The sequence below is a fragment of the Lethenteron reissneri genome, unplaced genomic scaffold (genome assembly GCF_015708825.2).
Source record: "Lethenteron reissneri isolate LAM-NWPU_2019-01 unplaced genomic scaffold, ASM1570882v1 scaffold_1640, whole genome shotgun sequence".
In the NCBI taxonomy this organism is placed as follows: domain Eukaryota; kingdom Metazoa; phylum Chordata; class Hyperoartia; order Petromyzontiformes; family Petromyzontidae; genus Lethenteron; species Lethenteron reissneri.
Genome location: NW_026891378.1, coordinates 3136328 through 3154607, shown reverse-complemented (window position 1 = coordinate 3154607; position 18280 = coordinate 3136328). Strand labels below are relative to the sequence as shown.

Here is an 18280-nt window from a genome sequence, read left to right as displayed (position 1 = left end):
CACCACACACACAGCACCACCACACACACACACAGCACCACCACACACACACACAGCACCACCACACACACACAGAGCACCACCACACACACACACAGCACCACCACACACACACAGCACCACCACACACACAGCACCACCACACACACACACAGCACCCCCACACACACACACACAGCACCACCACACACACAGCACCACTACACACACACAGCACCACCACACACACACACAGCACCACCACACACACACACAGCACCACCACACACACACACAGCACCACCACACACACACACAGCACCACCACACACACAGCACCACCACACACACACACAGCACCACACACACACACACAGCACCACCACACACACACACAGCACCACCACACACACACACAGCACCACCACACACACACACAGCACCACCACACACACACACAGCACCACCACACACACACAGCACCACCACACACACAGCACCACCACACACACAGCACCACCACACACACAGCACCACCACACACACAGCACCACCACACACACACACACAGCACCACACACACACACACAGCACCACCACACACACACAGCACCACCACACACACACACACAGCACCACCACACACACACAGCACCACCACACACACACACAGCACCACCACACACACACACAGCACCACCACACACAGCACCACCACACACACACACAGCACCACCACACACACACACAGCACCACCACACACACAGCACCACCACACACACACACACAGCACCACCACACACACACAGCACCACCACACACACACACACAGCACCACCACACACACAGCACCACCACACACACACACAGCACCACCACACACACACACAGCACCACCACACACACACACAGAATCACCACACACACACACAGCACCACCACACACACACAGCACCACCACACACACACACAGCACCACCACACACACAGCACCACCACACACACAGCACCACCACACACACACACAGCACCACCACACACACACACAGCACCACCACACACACACACACAGCACCACCATACACACAGCACCACCACACACACAGCACCACCACACACACACACAGCACCACCACACACACACACAGCACCACCACCACACACACACAGCACCACCACACACACACACAGCACCACCACACACACACAGAGCACCACCACACACACACACAGCACCACCACACACACACAGCACCACCACACACACAGCACCACCACACACACACACAGCACCACCACACACACACACACCACTACCACACACACAGCACCACCACACACACACAGCACCACCACACACACACACAGCACCACCACACACACACACAGCACCACCACACACACACAGCACCACCACACACACACACAGCACCACCACACACACACAGCACCACCACACACACACACAGCACCACACACACACACACACAGCACCACACACACACACACAGCACCACCACACACACACAGCACCACCACACACAGCACCACCGCATACCATCATCACACCATCATCATTACACACAGCATCACCATGGGAGGCTCATGAATGGGCAAGAGGAGGAGGTGGTGGCTCTGTTTGGGTTACAAACGAAGCGTCCGGCTGCTCGCTCCACGGATGCTCCCGGAGGGAGGCCCACGCCTAGGGGGAATCCGGGACGGTCTCGCCCTGGGGGGCTTGCCGCTCGCCGTTGTGACGACAAACCCAGGAACCGTGGGTGGGGGTGACCGGGAGGTGTGGGCTGTCGGAGTTGTCTGTGGGAGTCGTCGTTATGTCGCGACGGGTGGCCCTGGGTAGACGAGATTGCCCCCCAACACGTGGACACGACTGTGAGTTGGGTGGATAGACGCTGTCTCCCCCCTTGCAGTATTGGGAGTTTGTTCAGGGTGCTGTTTTTTTCCGGTTCTGTCTGTAACACGGTGGTGGTTGTTTCTTTTCCGCTCATTTATCTTTGCTTCGTTATTGTTCCCTGTGCTGACGTCATTTTTGTTATTTTGGAGACCCCCCCAGCCCCAGGTCACTCTTGCAAATGAGACTCCTGTCCTGGTCTCTCGAGTTCTACACCCGGTTACACACGATACACTTGAACTCACTCACTCATTTACCCTCTCGCTCACTAACTTAACCACTGACCCACTCAGCTACTCACTCACCCACCATCTCACACATGCACTCAATCGTTCACTCACTAATCTACTCACTCACACACTCAATAGTTTGCCCACTCTCTAACTCAAACACTCCACCGACCCACTAACCTATGCACTCACTCATTCACCCACCAACCATCTCCCCCGTCTCCTCACCCACTCACTCACCCACCATTTCACCCAATCAACCATGCACTCACTCAATCATTCAATCACCCACCATCTCTGTCACTTAACTACTTGCACATCTACTCACTCAACCCATCACTCGCTCCTCATTTCACTCACTCTTACAAATGAGACTCCTATTCTGGTGTCTTGAGTTCTCGCCCCGGTTAAACACAATAAAACAAAAATAACAGCCCCAATTACAAAGACGTTACAAAGGCGTCACCATGATAATGGTGGTAGTAGTGGTAATAATGGTGAAATGGTGATGATGGTAGTGGTGTTGATCATGGCAGTAATGATGGTAGTAATGGTGATAATGATGGTGGTGATCATGATGGCGGTGGTGATAATGACAGTGGTGGTCGTAATGGTAGCGATGAGGGAAATGGTGGTAAGGGTCGTGATGAGGGTGTTGGTGGGAATGATGGTGATAGTGGTTTTCACGGTGAGGATGATAATGGTGATGATGGTCGTGATGGTGGATGTGATAATGGTGATAATTATGGCAGTTTTTGTGGTATTGATGTTGATGATCGTAATGATGGTGATGATTGTGGTGGTAGTGGTGGTAGTGGTGGTAAGAATGAGGCCACGTGGCCTCAACGTGCACATAGCCTGGCACAAGCGTCGTGGTGACGTCACCGCCACCTAGTGGCGAATGGCGGTTGTTGTTGTTGGTGGTAAGAATGGTGATGTGGGTTCTGATATTGATGATGATAATGATGGTGGTGATGATGATAGTGGTAATGATAAGTAATGATTATGATGATGGACGTGATAATGGTGCTGATTATTGTGGTGATAATGATTATGATGATGGTGGTGGTTGTGGTAGTGGTGATGATGGGGATAATGATGTTGATGATGATGTTGCTGATGATAGTAATGATGATGGGGTGATGGTGATAATGATAGTAATGATGGTGGTGAACGTGGTATGATATTGACGATGTTGGTGATAGTGATTATGATAGTTTTGGTAGAGTTGATAGTAATGATGATAGTGATGGAGGTTTTTAATGATGTGGTGGTGGTGATTATGATGGTGATGATGATGATGATATTGGTGATGCTGTTGGTAATGATGATGGCGATGATGGTGGTAGTGATGACTATGGTGATTATGATGGTGGTGGTGTTGATGGTGGTGATGGTCGTGATTATGACAGTGGTGATGATGGAGTGATAATGGTGGTGATGGTGGTGATGGTAGTGATAATGATGATGGTGGTGGTGTTGATGGTGGTGATGGTCGTGATGACAGTGATGATGATGGTGATGATGGTGAATCGCAGGCATGAGACGGTGTGGTGATGTGAGCACGCATTGCAGGTGAAGGAGCGGCCACACGAACCTGTGATTTGAACTGCACCGGCTCATGCACGCAAACTCAACCTCAACCTCTCTCTACACCCTCATTCACATCCTCTCCTCACCCTCTCCTCACCCTTCACCGTCACGCTCCACGCTCACCCGTAACTTTTACTCACCTTCCTTTCATCCTTCCCCTCACCCTCACTTTCCCCTCTCCTCAACATCCACCCTCTCCTCTGTTTCTTGGGTTCTGTCTTGGTTTCTTGGGTTTCTATCTCTCCTCATCCTCAGGATGCACGACTCAGATTCACGATCTTCAATCGATCATTCAAACACCCCATCCACATCGCAGGGTAAAGAGGCTGCAAGAATCTCTGCCGAACCTCGTGGATTACCTCCATGGAGTCGGCGCGGTAAAACGCCAGGAGCCCCCCCTCCCAGTGCAGGTGAAGTCCGATTCTGCGGGGGGAGGGGGCCCCCCTCACCGACAGTGCAGTCTTCACTCCACCATGAACCACTGAGAAGCCGTCATCACGTTTCTCTAAACACCAGGACGCGTCGCTCCGTCCCAGAAACTGTGCAGCACGATCCCCTTTCCTTGGGGTCGTCCCGTACGCGATTCCAACCCGACACCACCGCGTGTCCCCCACGTCCACCTCCCAGTAGTGGTGGCCCGACGAGAAGCTCTCACGGCACAGGGCTTGTGCACAGCCATCAAACCGATGTGGGTGATCGGGGCGACCCTGGGAGGCAGCTTTCAGCATCATTGTCCTGAGATCCGAGGAGATCTGGAGTTGGTTATGAGCTGAGTTTGTGTCCAGAGTCGGTGAGCATCCGTCTGTGAGAACAGCGATGACAACATCACTATAGAACACCGTCATCACCATCATCCACCATCACCACCATCAATATTACCATCACCAACCATCCTTGCCATCAATATCATCGATGACAACAACATATACATCACCATCAACACTATGAACATCAGCAACATCACTATCGCCATCAGCAACATCACAACCATCATCACAACTGCTAGCACCATCAATACTATCACCTCGACCATCACCACTATCCCCATCACTACCATCTCTAACATCTTTATCACCATCACAAATGCGAAAAGCATTATAACCATCATAACGACCATCACTACCATTTTGATCAAAACCAATATCACGAATATCATCAGCGCCATCAGCAAAACCATCACCTATATTATCACCAATGTCACCATCATTACCATCACCACGACCAACACTATCACTCACCAATGTCATCACCATTCCCATCATTCACTATCACTAACAGCAGAATTACCAAAAATAACCGCCATTCGCCACTAAGTAGTGGTGACCACGGCGCTTGTGCCAGGCTATGTGCACATTGAAGCCACTTGAAGTGTAGAACTCCCACTGGCAGGAGGTCATGGAGCAGACCCAGGTGCCATGGGTCGACTGAGATGACTGGCCGATGCACCACTATCATTACCACCATGCTCATCACGACCACTATCACCATCATTATGACCATTACTAGCTTCAGGAACTCATTTGAGGTTGAAACTGCCTAGCAGAGACCCAGGACTGGATCAGATATCACCTGCCACTGATGTTAGCCTTGGCGGGTAATCAAACCCAGGTAACTGGGTTCGTAGTGCAGTGTGCTACCGCTCCCCCCACGCATACACATTAACAGGCACACACTCCATCTCAACATCACAATTACCCCTGACTCATGCTGATTATTTACACAAGAATACCACACTGAGTCTCATGGTGTTGTTCAGTAGGGTCCTGGAATGGGATGTGAACAAAGACAGAGATCCCTTGTGTAGCCTTGCAGACTATTGGGACAAGTGCTGTCCGTGAGCATCTATGATAGCTGGCACGACACACGAGGGGGTGGGTGGGCAGCACCATGCCTGGCCCCCTTTGTCTCCCGAGTGGTGATGTTTACACTACACCAGGTAATTATTTGAGGGTGAGTCGACCTCGTGCACAAACGGGGTTCATCTGTTGTCAAGATGGCCCCATCACCCATGATTCACACTAAATAACTCACACATGAACTTGACAGTAGTTGTATCCAGAACTTTAAGTGAGGCAATGTCCTCTTGGCGGGGAGCTGAGGGTTGAAACGTTGTAACCGCCCCTGTCCTGTGAAAGCAGAGCAGACACGGCAACTTTCTCACGAAGATAATCATCACTCAGGATCATCACAGCTCCATCACATATGTAGTGACATAAGAGGGGAGGGGCTGCTGGGGGCTCTGGGACCCGAAACAGATAAGCCGTCGGCGCCAGGTGCTAGGATCCCAGACAACCCAGATGCTTAAGCCACTTGGCGCCAGGTGCTGGGATCCCAGACAACCCGAGGCATAAATGGGCAGCTCCGTGACCGATCAGGGCCAGTTGTAGCTCAAGACCCAAGACTAGCCATCTCAGGACCCTGGGACGCTGTGAGGGCCAGTGGTGGGACTCTGGAACTCCCGGCTCTACGTCCTTGTGAGGGCGAGTTCCAGAGCGTAGCCAGAGTAGTGTATCTACACTGGGTACCTAGGCTGTGTACCTAGGCTGCAACAGAGTATCAGGACTGTTGGAGTGTTGGATTGTAATAAAGAAGTTACCTCTACAAGTGTCTCCAGAACCCATTACATTTGGCGTCAGAAGTGGCCATGGAAACAAGAAGTAAGCCACGCACCTTCAGTCCTGACGGCGATGTCGAGGAGCAAGCAACGATGGGGTGGCCAACGCCAGCCGACAACGATGCCGCACCGCCGGCTGAGCAGCTGTCTGCTCCACCGGCCGTCACCTCTCCAGCGTCGGGAGCAGGGATGGAGGAAGCGCTGCTTCGCCTCACAGAGCTGCTCTACGCCACCACCTCCCTCCTGGGCGAGATGCGGCGCTCACAGGCGATGGCGTGAGGGAGAGAAGTGGCGCAGCGGCCGCCCGAGACCGCCGTCGCCGCCGCCACAAACATGGTGGACGCCACCGCCGTTCCAGCCACCGGCATTCCCACCACAAATGTGGGGGATACTTCCGGGTGTGTCGTCACTTCCGCCGGGGTAGCAATGACCGCTGGGAGCAACGTCACTTCCGGGCGCAGCGCGGTCCAAACAAACAACGCCACGTCATCAGCGATGCGTCCCTCACCGCCGGCTCACAGCGCCGGGTCGCCAGGCAACGAACACGGGGCTCACGTCCAGCAACGCCTGCCAGAACTCAAGGCATATTCTTCAGAGGGGGGTGAGTGGGCAGCGTTCGAACGCCGGTTCGTCTCTCTTATAGAGACGTCCAGCTGGTCGGAGGATGAAGCGCTCCTGGGCCTCCCGGCCATGCTCGCCGACGACGCCCTCGCAGCACTCCTTGCGGTGCCACGGGCGAAACGAGCCACGCTCACGGACGCCCTTCATCAGATGCGGCTGATTTATGGACCCCCGTCCGAAGCATGTCACCGCTTCGATGCGAGGAGGAAGAAGGCCTCCGAGTCGGCGATGGGGTACCGCAGCGCGCTGCTGGCCATGGCGCGGGTTGCCTACCCTCGCATGGATGAAGACGCTGGGGAGTCACTCGTGCTGCAGAAGCTCATGAGCTTGGCCCGGCAGCTTCGAGTTGCCATGCCGACAGCCGATGATGATGATGACTTCATGTCGCTACGTGCTGCCAGGTGCATCCAAGCACACCTCCATTGCGATGAGGACACGACCATCGCCGCCTGCGCAGGCCCACCTGATGCACAAGCCTATGACGTGCATTCGGGGCCTCATCAGGCCTTCGCGGCAACAGGAAGTCGCGGATCATCCAATTGGCGATCCCAGCGGGATCACCACCAGCGGGACCGACCAACCTCGCGCCAGGACGGGGCGTCCATCATCTGCCACAACTGTGGTCTTCGGGGCCATGTGGCGTCCGGCTGCTGGGTCCCCCGACGCCGGACTTCAGGACCTCCGACCCCAGCGCCTCGCTCACCACCGTATCCTCGGCATACCCAGGCGAGTCGCGACACCTCGCACTCTCGGGCCCCACTTACACCAAGCACGCACCCTCACACCACACAGGGGGGTCATGCTTCGGAGGAGGGGGATTCGGGCCCATCATTGAGCAACCGGGCGCTCGGACCAGGTCAATGGTCCGAGTTGGCCCATTGGGTCATTGCCGCGGCGGCAGGGTCCTCCGCCGTAGTGGGTTCCATCGAGGACGTTGATGTTCGTATGTTGATCGACACGGGTGCATCGGCGACCATCATTTCAGACATAATTTATAACATTCTGCCCGATACATGCCGTCCCTTGCAGCCAGTTGATGTGCCATGCTATGCCGCAAATGGGGGTTCGTTGGGCATCACCGGACGGATCAATGCTCAGATCCGCATTGCTGACGTCCAATTAGTTGGGCCCATTTTGGTCTCATCAACCCTCGCCGTTCCGTGCCTCCTTGGAACAGATTTCTTGGGGAAGATGCCCATTAAAATTCTCATTAACAAAGGGTGTATTGAGCTCCCCTCCGGCCGACGCATGGCCTTCCTGCCCACACCCACTCGATTGCACTCCGCATCTACGACGGTGCAGGCGTTAGCAGCCTGTACAATTAACATTCCTCCCGGCTCTCAGATGTTAGTTCCCCTCCGGTTTCATAAACCCCTTGACTACGACGCGTTCATGGGGGGTGCTGTGATCGGGCCTTCGCGTTCAGCTGAGCGGATGTCGGACCTCGTGTGTGCACAAACGCTCGTGCGAAGCGACCATGACCCCTTTATACAGGTCCTTAACGCGGGATTGGAAACGGCCGTTATCTGTCAGGGAATGGTGCTTGCTCACGCGACGTCAGCCCCGTCAGAAGATGTGATCATGGGTCACGTAGGGGGCGAGTCCTCTTCCGTTGCCAAGCCAGGTCCTGACACAGGATGGCTCGACGCGCTTTGCTCCACTTCTGCCGATTTGTCACCATTACAGCATGCTAAATTACGCACGCTGCTGAGCAATTTCGCCGACGTTTTCAGTCAAAGCAAATTCGACATTGGCTGCACTAAATTGCTAAGCCACCACATCGACACGGGTGATGCCGCTCCAATTCGTCAAAATCCATTCCGTTTGAGCCCGGCCAAGAAGGAACATGTACGGGTGGCCGTCAACGATATGTTGGTGGCCGATGTCATTGCACCATCAAACAGCCCATGGGGGGCGCCGATCGTTCTTGTTAAGAAGCACGACGGGAGCCTCCGCTTTTGTGTTGACTTCAGGAAACTTAATAAGATTTCTGTGGCCGACGCCTACCCGCTTCCCAGGATGGACGAGTTGCTCGATGCCTTAGCAGGTGCGCACTACTTCTCCACCTTGGATCCCCTCTCGGGGTTTTGGCAGCTACCCCTTGATGACGCATCCAAACCAAAGACGGCCTTTCGCACACCGCAGAGACTGTTCCAATTCAACAGACTTCCCATGGGACTTCACTCGGCCCCGGCGACGTTCCAGCGCCTGATGGAGCTGGTCCTCGCTGGGCTCCAGTGGGATTCTTGCCTAATCTACCTCGACGATGTCATCGTGTTCAGCAAAAACTTTTGATGAACACCTCACGCGATTGAAGGCACTTTTCCTTAAAATGCGGGCGGCTAACCTCAAATTCAAACCGCAAAAGTGCCACCTCATGAGGGATTCGGTTCGTTACTTGGGCCATATTGTCAGCCGCTCGGGAATTGCCACGGACCCCGAAAAGACAAATTGCGTGCGCTCATGGCCAACTCCTACCTCTGTTGGGGAGGTGCGGAGTTTTATCGGCTTCGCCTCATATTATCGACGATGTGTTGCGGGATTCGCATCCATCGCAAAGCCCCTCCACGCATTAACAGCCAAAGGGGTAAAATTCCATTGGGGAGAGTAAGAACAGGCCTCGTTCAATGCCATCCGAAAAGCACTAGTCGATGCTCCTACCCTGTCGCATTGGATATTTTGGGTCCGTTTCCCGCTACTCCTCGGGGTAATAAGTACCTTTTGGTTGGGGTGGAATATTTTACCCGATGGGCCATGGCCTGGCCACTCCCCAACCAGTCTGCAGCAGCCATTACGGAGGCCTTTTTCCAGGGCTACATCCTGGATAAGGGTGTTCCCGAACGCCTGCTGACCGACCAAGGGAAAAATTTCTCTTCCACCCTGTTGCGGGATGTGTGCAACCTGCTAGGGACACACAAAATTCGCACCTCGCCATATCACCCCCAGACTGACGGTATGGTCGAGCGATTACATAGGACACTTACCTCCATGCTAAGCCACCAGGTGTCTGAGTCACAGACTGATTGGGATCTCCACATACCTGGTGTCTTGGCCGCCTATAGAATGGCGCCCCATGCTGCCACGGGGTACTCGTCATTCTATCTTATGTATGGTAGGGAGGTTTGCCCCCCAATCGACGTACAATTGCGCATTAAACAGCCCACACCTAAGGCTAAGATTGCCGACCACATCCGTGCTAATGTGCGTCGTCTCGTGGATGCCCGGGAGGCTGCTCAAAATAATTCAGAAGCCCGTCAGCTTGCCAATGAGCGGTTGCGGAACCTCCGCACGTCCCGCCACGTTTGGGTAGAAGGGGACCGCGCCTGGCTCAACTGCCCGCAGGTACCATTGGCTACTTCCTCAAAACTGCTTAAGCCTTGGAGAGGCCCGGTTGTTATTATTCGCGTTCTCCGCCCACAGTGTGTCAGGATCCAGCATGGCAAGCGCCGTTGGTTCGTGCACCCGTCACGTCTAAAAGCTTACATTCAACACTACACACCTCCTTCACTTCTCGGGGCCCGAGAGCGCGACATGTCCAACGAGCCGCGCCGCGATGATGCTGGATCTAACTCTCGGGCAGGTCCCGCTGTCCGGCCCTCAGGTGCCTCGGGAATGAAACCCGCCATGGCCGACCCAGCGGGAACAAGCTTGCCCGCGGGATCAGCGACCCAAGACATGAGCGCAACAACGAGTCGTCGGTCCCCTCCCGCCTCCATCCCGGCCGATGGACCTGCCACTCGGACTCGCTCCAAACTCAAACGATTTTCATGACCCCCGCCCACGAACTCTCGTCCCAACGCGCCGACACTCACCTTGCCATCATGTATAGTGGGCGGTTGGGGCGTGCATTCATCCTGCATAAATGTGTTTATACAGTGTTGTTCTGCATTAGTGACCTGGAGTTTTTTTTTATATACGCATGACCGCAGGAGGGGGAGAGGCGCTTTCTTCTCATTTATCTTATTTTGTCATCCATTTAGTCATTGACACGCATACACTCATTCTGATGGTTAACAAATAATTTATTGTACCATTGTATTTTTTTTGACAGCCGGGTCGGCTGGAGGCTACGTAGAGGAGGGTAATGTAGTGACATAAGAGGGGAGGGGCTGCTGGGGGCTCTGGGACCCTAGGCAGATAAGCCGTCGGCGCCAGGTGCTAGGATCCCAGACAACCCAGCCAGTTAAGCCCCTTGGCGCCACCAACGGGGGGGGGGGGGGGGTTGTGTGTGCTCTGTGGGATATCTGGAGGCGCACACAACCCCACCCCTCGTTGGGGACGAGGCATAAAAGGGCAGCTCCCTGGCCGATCAGGGCCAGTTGTAGCTCAAAACCCAAGACCCAAGACCAGCCATCTCAGGACCCTGGGACGCTGTGAGGGCCAGTGGTGGGACTCTGGAACTTCCGGCTGTACGTCCTTGCGAGGGCGAGTTCCAGAGCGTAGCCAGAGTAGTTAATCTAGGCTGTGTACCTAGGCTGTGTACCTAGGCTGTAACAGAGTATCAGGACTGTTGGAGTGTTGGATTGTAATAAAGAAGTTACCTCTACAAGTGTCTCCGGAACCCATTACACATATAGACTCATCACACAAAGCATCACCAATCACATTACAATCATTCACAGCATCACCACACAGCATCATCACCACACAGCATCATCACTCGCAGCATCATCACAATCTGCACCACCACTCACAGCATCCCCACACACAGCCAGTCTCTCACTGCCCGTGCCTCGCACTCAGTCCCATGTTGTCGTGTGTCGAGTCGTGAGTGATAGTCTTCTGTACCTGCGCATCTCCTCCAGGTGCCCCTGTGGGAGAGAGTGAGAGAGGTTCATGACTTCATTCCCATGGAATCAGTGGATTTCCCACCGCAACACCGCGGGTGGAATATAAACCATAAAGTCTTGGCTTATGACCTCATGAGCACCTACACTGACTTACATTGCAAACATCGTCATGAGTGGGGACGAAGGCACGCAAGGACAGGGCGGAAGCTCAGGCCATGCGTGACCAAGTGCAGTCGATGTGAAAACCTCATTCAGGAGCCTCAACTCCTGGCTCTGTGCAAATAGCGACACTTGAGACTCATCGCTCACCTGCAGGAACGTGAGCGAGTCCCTCTCCTGCGTTAGGGCCTGCAGGCGAGTGGCTGCTGCCTGGAGCTCGCCGATCTCGCGCTGGTAGTGAGCGATGTTTTTCTCGATCTGGGTCAGCAGCTCGCGCTCCTTCTTGTCCGCACGAGCCAGAGCCGCCTTCTCGTCCTCGTCCAGAGCTGCTCTCATGCGGGCAAACTCGCCATTGATCCGCTGCCTCACCCCGGTCATCGATCCCTGCCAGGACGTGTGATTTGTTTGTATCAAATAATTAACAAAGGAGTTAATCTCGCAATGGTTGATCTAAGTCTTAGGGAGGTTGCGTTTACACCACTCTTTCCTGAGTCATCAATGGAAAAGCGTCTGTGGCCACACAACGCAAACTCTGGGCAATAAAGTAAACCTATAGAGACCCATAGATATACCTCGCAATCCATAGAGATACATAGAGACTCAAATATAGAAACCCATAGAGAAACACAGAGAAACATGGAGACGAATAGAGACGCATTGAGACCCATTTGAGTCAATCTAGGACAGTGTGACTGTGGTCATACAACCCAAACTGTGGACCGTATACTAAACACATGGAGACACTCAGGGATACATAGAGACCCATCGAGACCCATAGAGATGCATTAACGTCTCCCACACTATGGGAGACGTTTTGACCTGTAACCCAATTGACCTGATGGAGGATGAACCCCTCCTGTGCATCACGGCCTCAGTAGCCAATAATCAATACAATCGTCACCTATCATAACCCTGCAAATTACACAGGACTCAATCGCAAATATTACATCACAAATCTGAGAAAAAGAAAGAATTTAAATACTAATTAAATATGAACACCATCTTTTCGCATAGTTGTGCAAGGTGTTGGTAATGCGAGCAGATTGAAAAAGCAAAAAGTCATAATTAAAGCTCCCTGTTCAGCAACGCTTCCAAGCTGTATTCCTACCACAAAACAAGCCCTGCTGGGACTGGACACGAGAGCTGGGTTTCGTGACTGGGCAGTGATAAGATCGGTGCACCGATGAGAACTGGACATGCAACTTGGTGACCTTACCTCGAAGTGTCTCTGTGCTTTGTCGGATACTTTTTTTAAATTCAAATGAACTTTTATGCTCACATAGCACATTTCAGTATACTGAATGGGAGTGTACTATGTGAATAGGTTACGTGAATATACACATTGTATAAAGCACACTGCGTGAATTCAGTGTATTGTGTGGTTGTGGCTTTACAGATATTTCTCGCTACTGATGTTAGTCATCGCTGGGAGTTGATCTCAGGTGACTTGGGTTCATAGCACAATGCGATACATATTGTAAACATATATATAATGTGAACCCTGCCACCAATGTACTGGATAACAGGTATGTGCCACCTCATCTGGCCTGAATAGACGTATATATATATATAAAACATAAGATGAAGTGGCAGTTCACGTGGGGATAACAGGCCCCCATCCTAAGAATGTGGAATTTCCACGACTAATTCAGTTCCTCATTGGAGATGAGAACCACTTATTTGCTTGTCCTGGGTATTGATGCGCATTGACCGTTGTGTCTTTAGTCCCACGATGTGTTCAGAGCTCATGGAAGTCCACGTGAATGAATGGAGTTGTCCTCCATCACAAACCCTACTCAGAGTGGAGTTACGAGGTCACAGGGTCCGGTCCAGACAGGGTTACCTGCACGTCCCTGTGAGCGGCCTCCATTCGCTTTATGGACTCCTCCGCCTCCTTCCTCTTCTCCTCCACCACCCGCGTCTCCTCTTCCACTTGTTTCTATTAGAGACATCACCAGGGGAGATTCCACTCACTCTCTGAGCGCCCCCTCTCATACCCGCTCCACACGGACCCCCTCCACCCTCCACAGTGGCGGTCCCATCTCAAAGCTGCAGCGGCCCCTGTGCAGCAATGGAGGCTGGGGGAGCGAGTGCTGCAGGGATGCGATTTCACGAGGAGCTCAAACGCGTCCTGGAGCATTTTGTGTTTAGTTGTCATTCCCCCGCACCTCCGATAAGCACGGTTGGCTACGTTTGGTGCAAAATAAGTTCAGCATACATATATCTGGGCTCACATAGCACGTGCAGGAGCCTAAGCCTGTGGACCCAATCACTCTCCACTGCTATCTGAGTCGGGGGCGGGGCTACCTGAGCAGTGGATGGGGCTCTGAGTAATGGGTGGAAAAGGCGCCGCAAGATGTTAATCTGCCTTGCGTGGTATACAGGAGGTCGTGGTGTTGATCCCACCCTGACACCTGTATATGTGGACTTTGTTCTCCCCATGGTCGCATGGATTTTTGTCCAGGACCTCCGGTTTTTTCCTCTACATTTAGAAACGTGCGTTTAGAGTATTTGGCTGCTATGAATTTCAACTTGATAAGCCACTTCTTGGAGCTGTCATTTGTGGCCAGGTTTGGTTCTGAAAAAGAGCTTCATAGCACTGTGAGCTTCACCTGGTAAAATACATTTTATTTTTAGTTTAGTTTCACATGGCACAAGGAGGGGCTTCAAAGTCTCTGTTGAGTGTCGGAGAAATTCGGTAGAGAGCATCTTAATGAAAATATAAATAGGGTCAGAAAAAACTTGGTCTGTCAAAATCACGCGACATTTCTGGAACACCAAGTCCAGTGACCCGGTAGCTGCTGTAGGGTGCGGCGCTAAACTGGCACAGACCGGCACGAGGCTACCAAGCGGTGAGCAATGCAGCTCACCTAGCAAACATACTAAGAGCACATTTATACATTTGTTACAGTGAGGGAAAAAAGTATTTGATCCCCTGCTAATTTTGTACGTTTTCCACTGACAAAGAAATGATCAGTCTATAATTTTTTTGGTAGGTTTATTTGAACAGTGAGAGACAGAATAACAACAACGAAATCCAGAAAAACGCATGTTAACAATGTTATAAACTGATTTGCATTTTAATGAGGGAAACAAATATTTGACCCCCTCTAAATCAGAAAGATTTCTGGCTCCCAGGTGTCTTTATACAGGTAACGAGCTGAGATTAGGAGCAAACTCTTAAAGAGAGTGCTCCTAATCTCAGCTTGTTACCTGTATAAAAGACACCTGTTCACAAAAGCATTCAATCAATCAGATTCCAATCTCTCCACCATGGCCAAGACCAAAGAGCTCTCCAAGGATGTGAGGGACAAGATTGTAGACCTACACGAGGCTGGAATGGGCTACAAGACCATCGCGAAGAAGCTTGGTGAGAAGGTGACAAAAGTTGGTACGATTATTCGCAAATGGAAGAAACACAAAATAACTGTCAATCTCCCTCGGCCTGGGGCTCCATGCAAGATCTCACCTTGTGGAGTTGCAATGATCATGAGAACGGTGAGGAATCAGCCCAGAACTACACGGGAGGATCTTGTCAATGATCTTAAGGCAGCTGGGACCATATTCGCCAAGAAAACAGTTGGTAACTCACTACGCCATGAAGGACTAAAATCCTGCAGCGCCCGCAAGGTCCCCCTGCTCAAGAAAGCACAAATACATGCCCGTTTGAAGTTTGCCAATGAACATCTGAATGATTCAGAGGACAACTGGGTGAAAGTGTTGTGGTCAGATGAGACCAAAATAAAGCTCTTTGGCATCAACTCAACTCGCCGTGTTTGGAGGAGGAGGAATGCTGCCTATGACCCCAAGAACACCATCTCCACCGTCAAACATGGAGGTGGAAACATTATGCTTTGGGCGTGTTTTTCTGCTAAGGGGACAGGACAACTTCACCACATCAAAGGGACTATGGACGGGGCCATGTGCCGTCAAATCTTGGGTGAGAGCCTCCTTCCCTCAGCCAGGGCATTGAAAATAGGTCGTGGATGGGTATTCCAGCATGACAATGACACAAAATACACGGCCAAGGCAACAAAGGAGTGGCTCAATAAGAAGCACATTAAGGTCCTGGAGTGGCCTAGCCAGTCTCTAGACCTTAATCCCATAAAAAATGTGTGGAGGGAGCTCAAGGTTCGAGAAGCCAAACGTCAGCATCGAAACCTTAATGACTTGGAGAAGATCTGCAAAGAGGAGTGGGACAAAATCCCTCCTGAGATGTGTGCAAACCTGGTGGCCAACTACAAGAAACGTCTGACCTCTGTGATTGCAATCAATGGTTTTGCCACCAAGTACTAAGTCATGTTTTGCAGAGGGGTCAAATACTTATGTCCCTCATTAAAATGCAAATCAATTTATAACATTTTTGACATGCGTTTTTCTGGATTTTTTTGTTTTAATTCTGTCTCTCACTGTTCAAATACACCTACCATTAAATTATAGACTGATCATTTCTTCGTCAGTGGGCAAACGTACAAAATCAGCAGGGGATCAAATACTGTTTTCCCTCACTGTTTATGACAGGATTGATAATAATAGTATTATTTCTGCACTATGACAACCTCAGCATACTTTATATCAAATCAAGGTTGTTAAAATTTGAAAAAACAATGTGGTGCTGAGAGAGAAATTATATAATATTTTGCTGGATATTATCGTTCAGTTCGTACTTGGAAATGATGACCTCACGCAGGAGAGGCTCCCACTCACACACGCAGAGCGTCTCACCTCCCGTGTCTTGTGCTCATCCTCCAGCGTAGCCACATCGTGACCCTTGTGGTCTCCTGCGATGGTGCAGGTTGTGCAGACCAAGCTCTCGTCCTGTCGGCAGTAAAACTCTAGCTCCTTACTGTGCGTCTTGCACTTGCGTTCTTCAGGATTCATACCTGGATCCACCAAAATGTGGCTACTTAACTTCGCGTTCTCCTGATGAGGCTTTACATGAGTCGCACAGTAGGACATATCACATCTGAGGCAGGTCTTCGAGGCAGCAGTCGTACCATCGTTGCAGAAGTCACACACGACCACGGTGGCTATTTTCTCTGCAGCACTGCGCTGCTCCACCAGGTTGGCGAGCGTGAAGTTCTTGTTCAGCTTGGGCCTCTGAGGGAAGGTCACTCGGCACTGCGGGCAGGAGAAGGATTCTGCCGCATCACAGGCACCCTCCACGCACTCGAGGCAGAACGAGTGGCCGCAGCTGAGCGTGCAGGGGCAGCGGAAGGCGTCCAGGCAGATGGGGCAGGTCAACTCCCCTGGAGCCTCGCTACCACTGGGAGCCGCACTCGCCATGGCCCTGTGGCTCCACTCAGAGACGGGAGCTGGCTGGAGCTCAGGCAGCCTCTGTCTGTAGCTCAGGCAGTAGCTGGCTGCGTCTGAGAAACAAAACAGGAACAAGCCTCGTGAATGTGAGAAAGGGAAGTACAGTACAAACACTTTCGGTTTAATTTGCATATCACATGACACGCCCTGGAATGTGATGACACGTCGCCTTGTCTCAAATCCTATCCTCACACACCTCACCTCATCTGAACTCACCTCAATATCTCAACTCACCTCGTGGTCTCAACTGAACTCGTAGGGGAACGCTGCTCGTAAACTCGTTGCGTCTAAAAGATTTTGATTGTTTTGCTGCTGTACATTTCCACGTGGTGATGATGATTAGTTACTAAGTGGAGCCATCATTTGTGGCCAGGTCGCATCTGAAAAATATCTAATAGTTCATTGGAGCCTTATCTGGTATGAAAAAAAATATTTGTAGTTTTATTTCTATAAATATATCTCGAAGTGATTTGTCTGCCTTTCCTACACTTTGCACTCCTGTCGTGTTGTTGTATTGCTTGTTGTTGTTATAACGTTCTGACCTGCCCCGACTGGACATCTGTGAAAAAGAGCTTTATAGCTCATCGGATTCCACCAGTATGAATGCTTGTTCTCATTCTGTTGCCTCTCCCTCTCTGCTCCACGATATTTAATATTTTAGCTTCACTTTTTCTTGCTTATTTAAATCGTTAAACTACCTCATTAAACAATACAATTATGACTTAAAAACTTTCGTGACTGCAAGAATTCATATTCTATGGTTCTTTCGGTAAAGTCACGGAGATAGAAAAAAATTTAAATAATAAAATAATTATTTTTTAAATCCTTTATATTAAGTTCACTTGCTTGCTTGCTTGCGCGCTTACGACCGTGCAAATCTTTAGGTCGTTTTTTAACCCACTTCCCGTGATCCAATCGAGCTGACATTTTGCACACAGACTCGTTGTGCGTGACAATTTATTTTCGTGAATTTTTTCTCTCCAAAATTTTCCACTTTTTAGGAAAAAAAAATTTTCACTAACACAATCATATATTTTTTCTAAACACAGAAAATTATTCAAGAAAACA

General features: G+C 51.3%; 1 protein-coding gene across 1 annotated transcript; it reads right to left on the bottom strand.

The window, feature by feature from the left end:
* Positions 1-3963: 3963 nt before the first annotated feature.
* On the bottom strand, positions 3964-17219 carry LOC133339120 (E3 ubiquitin/ISG15 ligase TRIM25-like). The gene is made up of 6 exons (XM_061547247.1): positions 16622-17219; positions 13740-13835; positions 12047-12280; positions 11736-11758; positions 5744-5838; positions 3964-4514 (listed from the first exon to the last, which is right to left on the bottom strand). Exons 1-6 carry the CDS (start codon positions 17180-17182, stop codon positions 3964-3966), a joined length of 1560 nt encoding a protein of 519 aa, XP_061403231.1. The 5' UTR covers positions 17183-17219.
* Between the last annotated feature and the right edge of the window lie 1061 nt (positions 17220-18280).

Coding starts and splice junctions, on each gene's coding strand:
- LOC133339120 (XM_061547247.1), bottom strand. CDS start 17,182: ATGGCGAGTGCGGCTCCCAGTGGTAGCGAGGCTCCAGGGGAGTTGACC. Junction 12,281..13,739: donor CCGCTCACAGGGACGTGCAG/GTAACCCTGTCT, acceptor ACGTCCTGGCAG/GGATCGATGACCGGGGTGAG. Junction 11,759..12,046: donor ACTCGCTCACGTTCCTGCAG/GTGAGCGATGAG, acceptor TCTCTCCCACAG/GGGCACCTGGAGGAGATGCG.